General features: G+C 43.2%; 1 protein-coding gene across 2 annotated transcripts in view; it reads left to right on the top strand.

Moving 5' to 3' along the window:
- The window catches only part of ANAPC1 (anaphase promoting complex subunit 1), a 75,604-nt gene that overhangs the window by 37,212 nt on the left and 23,293 nt on the right, over window positions 1-15,099 (top strand). For both annotated transcript variants that reach the window (XM_019714512.2, XM_074332495.1), the window contains exons 25-30: window positions 1,820-1,998; window positions 4,067-4,281; window positions 6,609-6,727; window positions 9,621-9,892; window positions 11,971-12,205; window positions 14,357-14,448. In XM_019714512.2, the coding sequence (XP_019570071.1) occupies window positions 1,820-1,998; window positions 4,067-4,281; window positions 6,609-6,727; window positions 9,621-9,892; window positions 11,971-12,205; window positions 14,357-14,448 (1,112 nt within the window). The remainder of the gene's footprint in view (window positions 1-1,819; window positions 1,999-4,066; window positions 4,282-6,608; window positions 6,728-9,620; window positions 9,893-11,970; window positions 12,206-14,356; window positions 14,449-15,099) is intronic.

A 15,099-nucleotide genomic window follows, 5' to 3' on the forward strand; every position in this document is an offset into this window, starting at 1 on the left:
AGAGGGCTCTCGGTCCTGTGAGGGCCCCGCAGGATTGGTGGCCCAGCAAGCCACACTTCCTTTGCCTGACAGTTTCACTACTTTCTTATAATAACATCTGTGATAGCAGCGTTTTAATCTCTTGGCCTCCGAATGGTGAGCACTAGTCACCTCACATCAAACCTGAAGGCACTGCAGACTCAGATATCAGAAGGGAGTGTTTCTGGCAAAACCAAAATGTAATTATATGAACATTGCACGTGTGCTTGGGAAAGGTATAGGCACCAAGATGTGGGGTGCGGGGCTTCTCTGTCCTCTAATCCCAATGCTGTGCTCCTAGGTTTCAAATTGAGTAAAACACTAATGAAATTTTTTACAAAAATGAAGAGCTAAAATTAAATGACTGATATGAAGATATAAAAAAAATGAGGCTGTTTCTTTGTTAGAAAAAGTAATGCTGTAATGAATATTACAGGATGTTTCTGAATTCTTATTTAAAGTGTGTTCTATATGAGTTAGCTTTTCACTGTTCATTTTTTGTATGCCCCTCTTGAAAATGACAATAATTGTCATACAGTATTACAGATAGTATTACTATTATAATATTACCTCTGCTGAAAAATAGTGGATGAGTTCTATCTATTTGAATATTACATAAATTTAATAAAAGTGTTATTCTCATACAATGAAACATTTTTATCCTAATCAACTTTCTATATTAATAATTAATATATAATTTATAAAATTTAGAAAATCATTAAAGGAAAAATACATTTTTAATTAACCTGAAGACTTGAAAAACTTAAAAAAGGAAATGTGGCATACATACAAAAGAATGTATGAAATGTTTCGAAAATGATAAAGTGACTATTAGTGTGCTGGTCACCCACCGTTTAGAGTGACACGTGCTGGTGTGGCAGAGGCCCTGTGTGTTTACTCCCGCATGCTGCCTTCCCACACGCCCACCCCTGCAGGGAACCGCTGCCTACCTCAATTTGTGTTCTGTCCCTCAATTTTTTTTGTAGTTTTTATCTTGCTATATATACCGTTAGTGTTTTATGTTTTGAACTTCATATAAACAGATATAAATATGTTTCTGTCTTTTTTTCTTCACTCAATATTATTATTTAAAGATTCATCCATGTTGATTCACATGGCAATAACTCATTTGTTTTCATTGCCATATAACTCACTGTTTGAATATATCACAACTTACGATATTCCACTGATGCCAGCAACTGGGCCATTCCCTTCTTCCCGTTTCGTATGATGAAACCACACTGCTGGTGACTATTTAAGCCTGTGTCCTGGTGCATACAAACACAAGCTTTTGCATGGCTGTCATCGGACCGTGTGCGTGGACCTGTCTATACACGCCAGATGTCTTCCAGTGTGGTTGTACCATACACCCGCCACCAGCTGTGGGTGACAGTCACTGGTGCTATGCATAGTCGCCAACACTTGGTATTAATTAACTTTAATATTGTGGTCAAATGAGCGTGAACGTCTGTTTCCTGTTGTTTTAGTTTGCATTTCCCTGGTCCCTCGTTGGACAGACCATCTTTTCAAATATTTGTTGACCATTTGTGTTTTTTCTTATGGAAATATTTTTTAGTCCTTTGTGTTTTTCCTATTGGATTGTTTGTCTTATCTTAAGGTTTTTCAGAATTTTGTAAAGAGACCTTTTCTACTGTTCCCTGACGTGAAGACACTAGCCTTAGTAGTAAGATAAATAAAATGAAATTTCTTTCTTCGTCAGGATAGATGTTTACTAATTTCGGTCAGAGGGTAGTTGGAACAGGGGCAAGTGTAAATGAAACTTTTCTCCTTTCACCGTCAGGTTTCACTTTAAGAGACTTGGAAACTCTTCCCTTTGGAATTGCTCTTCCCATCAGAGATGCAATTTATCACTGTCGTGAGCAGCCTGCTTCCGACTGGCCAGAGGCTGTCTGTCTCTTGATCGGACGTCAGGACCTTTCCAAACAGGCCTGTGAAGGAAACTTACCCAAAGGGAAATCTGTGAGTGTCAACACAGAAAGTTCAAGGTTCACCTTTAGCCCCAGTAAAATCAAAGTGGGCATGTTCTTCATTTCCTTTATGTCTTTTTGCAAGTGTATGCATCAGATTCATTTTTATGTTATGTGCCAAGTAGGGCTTATGATTGGCCAGATCTTCGTAACTGTAAGCTGAACACGGGAGCAGGTCTTGTGAATGCACCTTTCTTCGCCTTGAGTCAGGACAAGTGCCAGTCTCAGGGCAGCCACTGTGACTGACCCACTTGTCCCGTACTGGGAGCTGACTGCTGTGTGGTCCTGAATTTGGATAGTTAGTGTGTAACTATTTTCTCCTTCATATGTTTCTGATTGGTAAAACGGAAGCCCCAGGAAGAGGATTTTTTTTGGGGTGGGGGAAAGGGGTACTAAAGTTGTTTAGATGATGACTTAATGTTACCCCTTCTGAATCCTCTCCTTCGTCAGTCTCCAAGTCTGTTTTTAAAAGAGAGAGTTCTAAGAAGCTACAAATGGAAGTGGAGCACATCATTGCTCTCCAGTTACTTCTCTTTTAAAACTTAATTATGGAGTATTTCAGACTTATTCTAGAACTCTACTTAACTTTAAAAAACGAAATGGCAGCACTGCATTGCCATCAGGACCAGGAAGACTCCGGGATGTTAATTCACTGGTGGCAGTGCAAGCCAGGCCACGTGTCATTAGCCTTGGAGCCAGCAGATGGTCATCAGTGCATTGTCACTGTTATAATCGCCATGAGGGCTTCGGCACTGGTGCCTCTTCAGAACCTGGGCCTAGTGACGTGTTCCTCACATCAGTGTTGCCTTGTGGATCTTTGGCACACGCAGTCTCCTTGGGGACGCAGGTTTCAGAAGGGTCGTACCACATATCTCTCTTTCACTCTGCACTTACGTGACAGCTCTTAGTTGAACTAGTGTTTCTCTTGTTTTAAACAGAAAACCATTTATTTTTTCTTTTTGCTAATAATATGATTACCCTTTCCTTCACCAAGATAATTTTTAGCATTTAGACCTCTTTCACTTACTATGAGTGAGAGCGGTGTAACATCATTAGCACTAAAACAAAATGGTATTAATAATCAGTCATCTGTATTTAATTGCCATTTTAAGTAATTCTGTGTAAATTCCATTCAATTATTTGAAGCTCTATTTTATAAGTTATCTAAATTCAATTTATCAGCTGTTTAGTTCTGTATTTTATAGCTAACTCATCCATTAGAATATAGTTTCTTTTGAAATTAGATACTCTGTAGGAAGCACAGTGAATTTTTAGGAACTAAGAGTGATGATGTAGTCATACCTGCCATTATTTTTTTTTTCATGCTAATGTTGTTTCATGTTAAACGTTGCAAAACCCCCATGTTTCATCTGGGAGCTCGTCTGTTGAAGGCGCGTAAACATTAGGAGGGTGAGGATTCGTGCTGTTCGCTTCTGTTGAAGTCTGACTCCTGTGGGCGGGCAAGGCTCATGTTAAAGCAGACGCTGAGCTCTGGGGACAGTGAGAATCAAGAAACAGAGCCTTGTTCGCTTTGCTGCACTCAGTCCCTTCCCTTTTAAGACATTTTTATCTGGAACCTACTCATAACAACAGTGGAAACCTGCTGCCGCAATCCATTATATAATTTAAATTGTTAAAGGAAGAAAGTATTGTCCGGCTTTCGCCACCCTCAGGCTGTTCTCTTCTGCTCGTGTTAATCAGAGATAGTATTTAAATTTGTGTGCGAGGGGGTCATATTCCACTTACAGTCGTTTGTTTCCTTTTGGGGATGTTTAGCATATAGTTAGATTTTTACAGTTTGTTCAGACTGTTTCTGTCAGAGGAATCAGCCTCCTGACTATTGTCCTAAATTTAAACTTTTCTCTTGGCTCTGTGAGGAATTTTCCAAGTGGGTAATTTAATTGAACTTGACAGGAGAGTTGTAGCTTAGCGGCCCAGGCCAGCCCACTGTGGAGGTGGCAGTCTGGGTCGGTAGGCATGTCCGGTCATCACAGCCTCTCACTCAGATGGCGCGCGGCACTGCTTTGTGAACTGTCACCACAATCCAGTCTGTTACTCAGGTGCTCTCATCAGATGTTCCTTCAGGAACAGAGACTGAGGAGGAGGACGACGGCATGAATGACATGAACCAGGAGGTCATGTCCCTCATATGGAGCGAGGACCTGCGGGTGCAGGACGTGCGGCGTCTTCTGCAGAGCGCGCACCCCGTCCGCGTCAACGTGGCACAGTACCCGGAGCTCAGCGACCACGAGTTCATCGAGGAGAAGGAGAACAGGTAGGAGCAGCTCTCCACAGCCGGGAGGTGTGAGTGCCACCCGGCCCCCGCCCGCCTGCCTTCCTAGTGTGTTGGCATCGGGTGACGTCAGTGTCGTGTTTTAGACCGTCCTCTGGACATACAGCCTCTGCTCCCCAGAGAAGGCGCATCTAAAACCATTTTGCTGCTAGTTCCCTTAGCGCAGGGGTGTCCAAACTTTTTTCAACGTTTTACTTTTTTCAACGTTTTTCACCAAGGGCCAGGCCACTCACTCGAGGTGAAGTACGTATTGCCTCACCTGGTTTATTTAAATAAACTAAATGTATTTTTGGAATTTGCTGCGGGCCAATTAAAAGCAGATTGCAGGCCGCAGTTGCCCCGCGCGCCCCCGTTTGGACACCCCTGCTTTAGAGTTTACAAACAAAGCAAAACTCTGAACTCATTCTTCTGAATCTTGATCAGGAACATATTTTGAGAGTTTTTTGTTATTGTTTTGTTTTGAGTATTGGGTACACTTACACCAACCTTTTTTTGCTCTCATCAGAAACTAGTAGTGATAGGTAATAATCATTAGCGTTCTCTCTTGCCACTTTCTATATCCCTTCTTACATCTCTAACACTTACCTATCCCTGGACAAATTGTAAGACTCAGTAGTAACCAATGTCACATGTCTGTGACGTTCCAGTCATGGTTGCCTTGGGACAATTCAACTTACTATTTAAAATTCTCTGCTGTCCTTTTATCTGCTGGTCGCTATTACCTGTCAACCCTGCCCCTGTTTTCTCCTCCTTTCTTTACTTGTTGTGATCCTGCTGAAGGGCAGGTGCATTCACACTCAGCCTCAGGCCGCTGAGGGTCTCAGTCAGTCATCGTCCCCTTCTCTCTGTTCCCTGCCCTTACGGACCCGGCATTAGTCACCGTAACAGAGGCCATGGAGTGACAGAGAGGTTGAGTGAGACCATGGTGGTTAGCATGGGCTCTGGAGCCACGCTTGGCTCTACCTGCTGGGTGACTCTGGGTAAGTTACTCACCATCTTGCTGCCAGAGTTGCCTCCTCTGTAAGCACAGTTGTGACTGCAGCTCCCAGACCTCACAGGGCCGCTCTTGTATCAAATGAGTGGTTTCTGCGCAGTGCTGGGGGCCCTGCCCCGGACATGGTGAAGCTCCATGCGGCTGTCCTCTTTGTGAACGTGCTTCCTTCATTCTGTGATGCCGATCTTTTTTTCACCTTTTAATATCTCCAAACAGAGTATGCCTTTCACTCAGTAGGTGTTTAATTGACAGTGATTTTTCTTTCCTAGTACCTCATGGAACAGTGATGCATCTTATCAGTGACATCGTAATTCAATGAAGGGACACAGTATTACTGTTTTCAGTACAGTAATGTTGTGGATTATATGTAAGGTTTCTGCTAAAAAATTTTGTGGGACGTTGGCTCCCGGCCTTGAGTGTCCCTAATTGTAAATGAATATGGGACAGTGTTCCCAAAGAATCTCAGGACAGCAGTTTTTTTCCTCACAAATAAACTCAAAAAGCAGCTATGAGTGTGTGCAGTTAAAGAGAGAGCGTGCTTGTACGTAGCTTTGACTGCAGAGAAAATGTTAGCTTCTGAAGGGCGTTGCTGTGTCTTCAGGTATCACTTGTGTTAAGTGTTTTCTGGTTCTAATTGAACTTCTGTTCAATTTTGTTTTAAGGGGCTCTATGGCAGGTGATTTATTTTAATATAGAAACAAATAGCCCATAGAAGCCACTTTAACCTTGAACTTCACTGATCCAGTCAGTCCTGTAAATCCCAGCTGTTATGTAAGTGAAACAGATTCTGTGTTTTCCCTGCAGATATCATGGAATCCACTGACCTTCAGTGTAGGGACTTCCTTTCCGTCCTCGTGCAAGGCCACAGAGGTGGCACTTCTGAGGCTGTCTTGGCAAAATGATGGAGGAGGACCCAGGGGTACTGAGGGTAGCTAGACTGCAGACAACACAGGGAGGAAACACAAGCTGACAGTATTTTCCTTTGAGAGCGTTAGGGCCAGTTGGAGTAGAAGTTCAGGCTTCCCGTATTCTGACACTTAGAGAGTTGGTTTGGTTTGTAGACCCGCTGGTTTTCACTCAAAGCAAATATGAAAGAAAAGAAGGGAAATGCGTCTCCCCTTAGAGTTCCCAGTGGGAGTGAGGGTACAACCCGAGAACCCACGCATTGGGCTGACTCAGCACACTTTCCTGCAGGTTCATAGGATGTGACTTCATCTTACACGACATGCCTTCTTTTCAAATACTTACCTACAGATTGCATTCCAGTTATTTTTCTTAAAAATGTTTCACATGTTGGTTTCAATTTTCATTATAGGTTGCTGCAGCTGTGCCAGCGAACTATGGCCCTTCCGGTGGGACGAGGGATGTTCACCTTGTTTTCATACCATCCGGTTCCAACGGAGCCATTGCCTGTTCCCAAGCTCAACTTGACTGGTATGTTAAGTGCGAGGAAGGAACGTGGCTGAGTACATGTTCATTGGAGTTCTGAATTAGCCAAGTAAAAGCGGAGACAGGCTCTTGCTACCCCAAGTCTTTCCCGTCTTCTTTAGAGCTACCCTAGTGGCTGTCACAGAGCAGATAGCAAACCAGACTACACAGTGAGGGCATAGAGTCGCCCAGTGCTGATTCCTGCATTTAATGAGACCATGGGAGACACAAAAAGGCTCTTGGCGAAGTTTAGAAACATTATCGGTAATGGTGAGATTATTGAGCTTTAAAGACTCTTAAAGTGTAAAAGGTAAAAATATTTAGTGTGAAAATGTCTTACTTTTTATTATGAATACATGATCCTTGTACAAAAACGAGAAGATATACTCACGGTTGTCCCACTTGCTACTGGACTTCACTAGTGTTAACCTTTTGGTGCATATATTTCTGAATTTTATTTCTGCATTTTATGATTTTATATTTGCTTAGTTATCAGAAAATTGAAATCTGTTTTATAAATTATTTTAAAAATGTACTGTACAGTCGGCATCCTTGGATATCTAGCATACATATTGTACAGTTGTATGTGTTATGTAGTATTGTGTAATCATTTGTTACCTACACTTCATTTTTATTTGCTCGAGTGTTTCAATGGAATATAGTTTATATGAACAACCTCATATTGTTAGAAGTTACCCTTTCTTGCTATTTTAGACATATCGATGGGGTGTGTTCATTTTACTTACGTAGGATAATTGCTTAGAAGTATGACTCCCAGGACAGCGAGATTTTCAGGCTCTGAAGCGGCAGCCTGTCAGGGAGCTTCTGCCTGGCCGCATCCGTTTTCACTTCCGCCGGCTATGACAGGGCTCCTTGCCAGTATCGGGATTACAGGGCGTTTTGTAGCACATGTTCAGCTGGTGCTGGTGTGAGTGTTCTACAGGCGACAGTGGCGCGTAGTGGAAATTACCATTGAAAATCCTTTAGAGCATTTGAGGTTTTAGAGACCCGTACAAAATGTATGCATAATGCATACAGTAATGGGTAGTATGTAAGATACATAAATATAATCCCACAGTATTTCAAGTTTGTGTCATTTTAAAAGTCCAGGGTCCCTCTCAGCTGTGCTGTCAGCAGCATGTGGGTTGTGCGGCCCACTGAGTGAAGAACCTACTCCCTTCTCCAGCGTCACCTCGTCAGGCCTCATCTCCACCGTGACCCGCACTGTCGTGATTGTTCTCTCAGAGAGATAAAGTAACTATGGCAAAATCTGAACAATTGTTGAATCTTGATGGAGGGCCAGGTATTAGGTGTTCATTTCATTAGTCTTTCAACTCTTTGAAGGTTTTCATAGAAAAAGTTTGAGTTAGAAAAGAACCTTATGCAAAATTGGCAAATGCTAAACCATATTAAACCTGATGCTTGAGTGCATGTTAAAAGTAAGTGTATGAATCATTGTCTTCTTTTTTCTGAATACATTTAGGTCATTTGCATGATTTAAAATGTGTTTATGACATTAATCCCAAGTTTATTCTTTTAGTCATTCTGGTAGCCCCCCCCCGCTCCCCCCTCCCCTAAAATGATCTTGATTTAATAATAATTTAGGAAAAAACACTTTCTTAATATACTTCCTTAACTCACACTGATATGGCCTGTTGTATTTTTATATGTTGTTAGTCTTGTTGGAGTCAATTTGCTTCACCCGTTGCTTTCATTTTCTTTTGTATGCAAATATGTGTTATTTGATGAATTGTTGTGTTTAGAAAATTTACTTATTTATTTTTTAATTATTAATCTCTCTGCCGATTTTGAGAAAGTGAAAATGTAACTCATGAACTTGCCAGCCTGTGTGGTGCTGTCATATACCAGCATTTGAGTTAGCTCTTAAGAAAAGCAAATGGTAAAGACACACATATTTTACTTCGTGTGTGCGCGCGCGTCTATATGTACGTGTGTCTACACATTGCACGTAAGACACTGTGCTTCCATCTAAAATTGATTTTACATGACTCTCTTAGCTCCTTTAAAACCATATTTTCAAACCTCTAGTGAACTGTGTAACTTTATGCATTATTTAGAATATTTTAAATATTTATCCGTGCTTGAGCTAATACAGAATATTAAAAATATAAAAAGAGTTCAGTATTTACTTGTACACAGTGTAGATCAAAACCTCAAGACTCAAGAAAAGGAATTCAAAGAGAACATGGTATCATGACATTTAATTTACATCCTCTTAAATAAATTGACCATCATGTTAAATTTAGTGAGTGCTCTTATGGTTCACTGTGTAACTTAGGTCTATAAAATGATGTTTTTTATAGAGCTGTCTCCGAGTGAGTTTGGTATTTTTAACAACAGCATATTAATTAGATATCTATCTACATAGAGAGAGATAGACATAGATAGGAATAGAGCGAATTTATAAAGGTCTTTGTCTCTTTTAAAATGTCATTTCCCCTTAATGTCCCAAGAAAAATATGAGACGGCATATTTAAAATTAACATCAATGTCACCATTGCCATATTGGGCTTTACTATTCGTGTAGTCTAACAGTGGCTAGTCTTTTTTTTTACTTTTTAAATAAGCTTCCTGCTGTTTGAAAGAAAGATTTCAAAGCAGTGGGTATAATCAGAGCTGTACAAAGTTAAATTGGCATCAGTTATCTTATAGCCCTATGTATTTTAGCAAAAAAGACAATGAGTTACTTTAAACAATTGAGGTTTTTTTTCCACCTGCATCAAGTTTGACTCACATGTATAAAATCTTAAGTACTCATAGTAACCTAATATTCCCAGTGTTACGAATGTAGAAAAAGTTATCTGTTCTCAAGAATCTGAATGTGTTTTAGTTTTGTGAACTTCTGTTCTCTGAATTGTGAATTTCTTTCCCTGAATAGGGCGTGCCCCTCCCCGGAACACAACGGTGGACCTCAATACTGGGAACATCGACGTGCCTCCCAACATGACCAGCTGGGCCAGCTTCCACAACGGCGTGGCTGCCGGCCTCAAGATAGCGCCCGCCTCACAGATCGACTCGGCCTGGATTGCATACAATAAGCCCAAGCACGCCGAGTTGGCCAATGAGTACGCGGGCTTCCTCATGGCCCTGGGCCTGAACGGGCACCTCACCAAGCTGGCCACTCTCAACATCCATGACTACTTGACCAAGGTGAGGACTCATCTCCCAGCTCCTGGCCCTATGCCTCACCTGGGCTGTTGGGATTGTTCCATCCATTTTCCTCATAATGGGCAGAGTGATCTTTCTAAAGTGTCATCAGAATAGGTCACTTCCTGATCGAAACTGTAGTGGCCTTCCATCACTCCGACTAGGTCACTCCCTGTATTGGCCTTCTATGGCTCCGAATAGGTCACTCCCTGTAGTGGCCTTCTGTGGCTCTGAATAGGTCACTCCCTGTAGTGGCCTTCTGTGGCTCCGAATAGGTCACTCCCTGTAGTGGCCTTCTGTGGCTCCGAATAGGTCACTCCCTGTAGTGGCCTTCTGTGGCTCCGAATGTGCGTCCCGGAGTCAGTGTGCCCCTGCTCACGCCCCAACCTCACTGCGTGCCGCTCTTCCCCTTGCTACCCACATGCCCACCATGCTGCCTGGCTGCTTTAGCTCCTTGGCATACCAAACTCTTTGTCTTGGCATAAGCTCTTTTGCTTTTATGCCATAAAAACCCACCCAGTAAGTATACAATTCAGTGGATTTTAGTATATTTATGGAATTTGAGAACATGTCCGTCCCCTTTTGAAGGAACCTCATATCTAGGAGCAGTCGCTCTCTGGTCCACTCTCCCTCCAGCCCCTGGCAACCATGGAGCTACTTCCTGTCTATATGGATTTGCTGACTCTGGACCTTTCATGGAAATGGGGTCATACAGTCTGTGGCCTTTTGTGACCAGCTTCTTTCCGTTAGCATAATATTTTCAAGGTTTGATCATGTTACATCTTGTATCAGCACTTCATTTCTTTATATTGCTGAATAGATACTCCATGGTATGGATATACTGTATTTTATTTATCCATTCATCAGTTGATGGATGTTTGGGTTATTTCTACTTTTTGGCTATTATGAATAATGCTGTTATAAACATGTATATGTCTTTGTGGACGTATGTTTTCATTTCTCTTGGGTATATTGCTAGGAGTGGAACTGCTGGGTTGTGTGGTAACCCTTTGTTTAAATTCTTGGGGAACCACCAAACTTTTCCAGAGTGGCTGCCCCGTTTTACAATGGCACCAGCGGTACCTAAGGCTTCCAGTTTCTCCATATTCTTGGCCAACACTTGTTATTGTCTGTCTTTTTCATTATAGTCATCCTCGTAGGTGTCAAGAAATATCTCATTGTGGTTTTGGTTTGCATTTCCTTGATGGCTAATGATGTTGAGCATCTTCTCATGTGCTCCTAGGCCATTTGTAGGTTTACTTTGGAGGGATTATTTAAACCCTTTGCTTATATTTTAATTGGGTTGTCTTATTGAGTGTATCCTTTATGTATTCTAGATACAGGTCCATTAGCAGAGAAGGGATTTACAGAATTTTTCGCCCATTCTTTGGGTTGTCTTTTCACTTTCTTATGGCATCTTTGAAACATAAAAGTTGTTAATTTTGATGGAGTCTAATTCATCTGTTTTTCTTGGTTGCTGTGCTTTTGGTGTCATATCGAAGTCACTAACTAAGACAAAGTGACGAAGATTTCCACCTGTGTTTTCTCCTAAGCATGTTATAATTTTAGCACCTACATGTAGTTCTGTGATCCATTTACAGATAATTTTGTATGGACTATAAGGAAGGGGCCCGCCTCACTGCAGCCATCACAGCACTATTTTGAGAAGATGATTCTTTTCCCATTGGGTGCTCTTGGCATCAGTGTGAGGGCTCGTTTCTGAATCACCTCTGGATTACCTGGTCGTCTCTCACCTGATATCATTCTCTCACTTTCTAAAGTTGAGTGCCTCCTTTACTGCCACTTTCCTGGCTACTTTGTACTCATCCTTCAGGTCCTACTGTAAATTTTACTTTTTCAGAGATTCCTAATAATTCTCCCGCCCCTCCTAATCTGGATTAGGTCCGCTGAATCCTTTTCACTAGCTTTGTGAGGGCAAGGACCATGGCTGTTTAGTTTGCTGTTGTATTCTCGGTGCCTGTCACATCAAATGCTTCGTGAAGGTACTGTCAGGCAGTATTTTATTTAAACCACTTACCTGCTTTGGAAGTGACTCGGTTTTCATCTCCTTTCTGTCACAGGGTCATGAAATGACGAGCATCGGACTGCTGCTCGGCGTGTCTGCCGCGAAGCTGGGCACCATGGACATGTCGGTCACTCGGCTGCTCAGCATACACGTCCCTGCGCTCTTACCCCCAACGTCCACGGAGCTGGATGTCCCTCACAACGTCCAGGTGGCCGCGGTAGTGGGCATCGGCCTTGTGTACCAAGGGACAGCCCACAGGCACACGGCAGAGGTGCTGCTGGCTGAGATAGGTATGGCGTCAGCAGTGCTGTGTCTTCATGGGCTTGCGTTTCCCTCCCCACAGCAACCAGAGCAGGAATGATGGGAAAATTGTTACAATCAAGGAGAAACCAGTAGCTCTGCTGAGGCTAGAATGATCCGGTACAAATAGCACTACAAGTGCTATTCCCCAAGCTGGTGTTCCCGCACAGGTTACCGGGCTGCACTTTCCCTGGCCTCGCTGAGGCAACCTCTCCATCACAGGCGGGCAGTGTCCGCTGTGTCGCCACCAGGCGAGGTCTCGCGGGGTCTGCACTCAAAACAGAGTCCTCAACACGGTGTTTGTCCTGTGTGACAACAGCGCTTCCGGGAGGATGGAAGGGGGCCTCCTGCTTGCCTCCATACATGCTGCTGGGCATGTTGCTGAGGAAATGCATCTTCTGTGTTTTCAGTTGAGTCTGAGCTTTTGGGAAGTCTGTCTTACGTGTTGTCACCTTTTGCGGACCAGTTGCGATGCTGTGGGCGTTAGTTTGTTGAGGAATTGAGAGGCTCATTCACCGGCCTCGTCCTGTTCTCGTTAGGATCTTTCCTCCAATGTTCAGGATATGTTGATGAAGGTGCCTTACTCTTGGGAGTGACTGCAGCAGGCAGCGACTGCACCAGACGGCCGCACAGCACACACTTGGCCTGGGCCAGTGCTTCTGGCTGCAGGGCTGTGGGCTGCTGCCCTGGCTCTGTTCCACGGGCCCCATTCTGGGACCCAGGCAGGAGGGTGTGCTGCTCCCAGGGTGACGACAGAGGGCCAGAGGGAGAACCAGACGAGGGAAGCGCAGTCAGACTTTGCAGACTTTGTGCTTGCTGAGATCCCAGGCCAAAGCTAGTCACCTGCTCAGGTCCCCTGTGAAGCTTTGTCAGGACTGGGTGTGACAGCACTGGCACCGCGGGGCCCTGAAGAATCGGGACTAACAGTGTAGCCTGCTACAGTGATGAAATGAAGTATCCTCAAAACTGAGATGTTCCGGTGCCCACAATGTGCAGTAATGTAAGTTGTTGGTCTGCGACACTTACTCAGAAGCACCTCCCGACCGGCTTCGGAAGCTTGTTCCCCTACAGGGTGACATCACATCTTTGTCTGGTCTATAATGGCCTCTGGTGATGTCGTTGTACATCCCTCAGCCCAGCACACTTTCATGTTGTATGTCGAGGGTTTCAACTGGATTCATACGAGAATGCTTATGCTCTTGTGTGTAATTGCAGACGGAACAGCCGTACTGCCCTTTTCATATGTTACTGCCATAATGTTTTGAAAATGAATTTTATATGATTTAATATCACTGAATTGGTGTTCTGTAAATTACCTAATTGTTTTCTTGTTTTTAGGACTCTTAAGTTGTTTCTAATTCTTCACTATTATGCATAAACATTACGCTGATCACTTTTGTACAGTATTTCTTTTTTTTTTTTTTTTTAAATTGCATTTTTTTTCTTGGAGATAAAATCCCAGGAATGTGAACTTTTTTTTGGAGGGAGTGGTCTTTCCATATGATACGTTGTGGAGGGAGAGGTCTTTTACATATGATACGTTTTAGAGGGAGAGGTCTTTATATGTGATACGTTTTGCTGCCTTAAAAGGTAGAATTAGAGTTATGGGGTGCTTTTTAGACGTTTTTATTTTGCACTGGCCAAACTTAGGATCACTGCACAGAAATTCTGCCATAGTAGGGCAGCTCAGTAGCATATAGAATCAAAATAAGTGTCTGGAAACACAACGTGCTTAGACACTTAACCTGTCCATTATCAGTATTTCAACACCACATCGAATGAATGGTTTTGAAAACAATAAAGCAGAGACAAAATGCAAGAGATTAAAAATTAAAACTGTTTTGAGCATCCCTCCCTTTAAAAATATTTTTCTTCCGTCTTGGTAAGTTTTTTTTTTCTAAAGTAAAACCCTGGTTTTCACAGTGTTTTAGTCATTGCTTCCATATTAAAAGAACCATTTGATGGCTTTTTTTTGTAGTATACTGACAGTCGTGGACACCATTTGTGATATCGTGTCTTTCTGAGTGGGCTTGTATGGAACCCATAGTTCTTACGCACCTCACTAGAAAGTTCCCTGTAAGGCCTTTGTGAGTGAGGAGCTTCGCAGGCCCACATGAACTGTGCTGTTTCCTGTTTCACAGGGCGGCCCCCGGGCCCGGAGATGGAGTACTGCACCGACAGGGAGTCCTACTCTTTGGCGGCTGGCTTGGCCCTGGGCATGGTCTGCTTGGGGGTAAGCAGTCTGCCACTGCCGGCTGTGTGACCACACCTGCGTGTGGGCGTGAGTCTCGGGACCCTGGAGGCTGAGTGCCGCTCTGCCTTACCCTGACTGCCCTTAACCTGAGACTCTGCTCTTTCTTCCTGGATGTTTTGGAAAGTGCTAGATCCGGAAATGGAGAAAAAGTGTAGTAAAGCGTGGGGCTTTAAGGTTTCTCTCCCAGGGCTTAGATATACGTATTCATGAATGAATGAACTAAGGTAATGACATTTCTCAAAAAGATTTCAAGATGTAAGATGAAGAAGTGACAGCTCACTGAGACAGGATGCAGAAATTAGTGAAAATGTGTGGCTGGCGAGGACCTGTAAGGTCTGTCGTAGTTGCTAGAGAGAAACCAGAGCCTACTTTTGGCACCCTGGCGTTCACCAGGCCTCACAGAATGTGCCACAATACCTAGCATCTGCTCTGTGACGGAGGCCGTGTCGTGTTGACCCATCTCCAACCCCATCGTGAGACGTGGTCCAGAATTATCAAACCCCTTTCATTCAGTGAGCACATCAGGAATGTGGGGTCCTTGGAGAGCCTTCCACACGTTGTCACACTGAAACTAGATCATACAAAGCAAGGTGACTGTCAGGAGTCTGACTCTTCACATTTATACATGAA

This window comes from Rhinolophus sinicus, linkage group LG05 (assembly GCF_036562045.2).
Source record: "Rhinolophus sinicus isolate RSC01 linkage group LG05, ASM3656204v1, whole genome shotgun sequence".
NCBI lineage: Eukaryota > Metazoa > Chordata > Mammalia > Chiroptera > Rhinolophidae > Rhinolophus > Rhinolophus sinicus.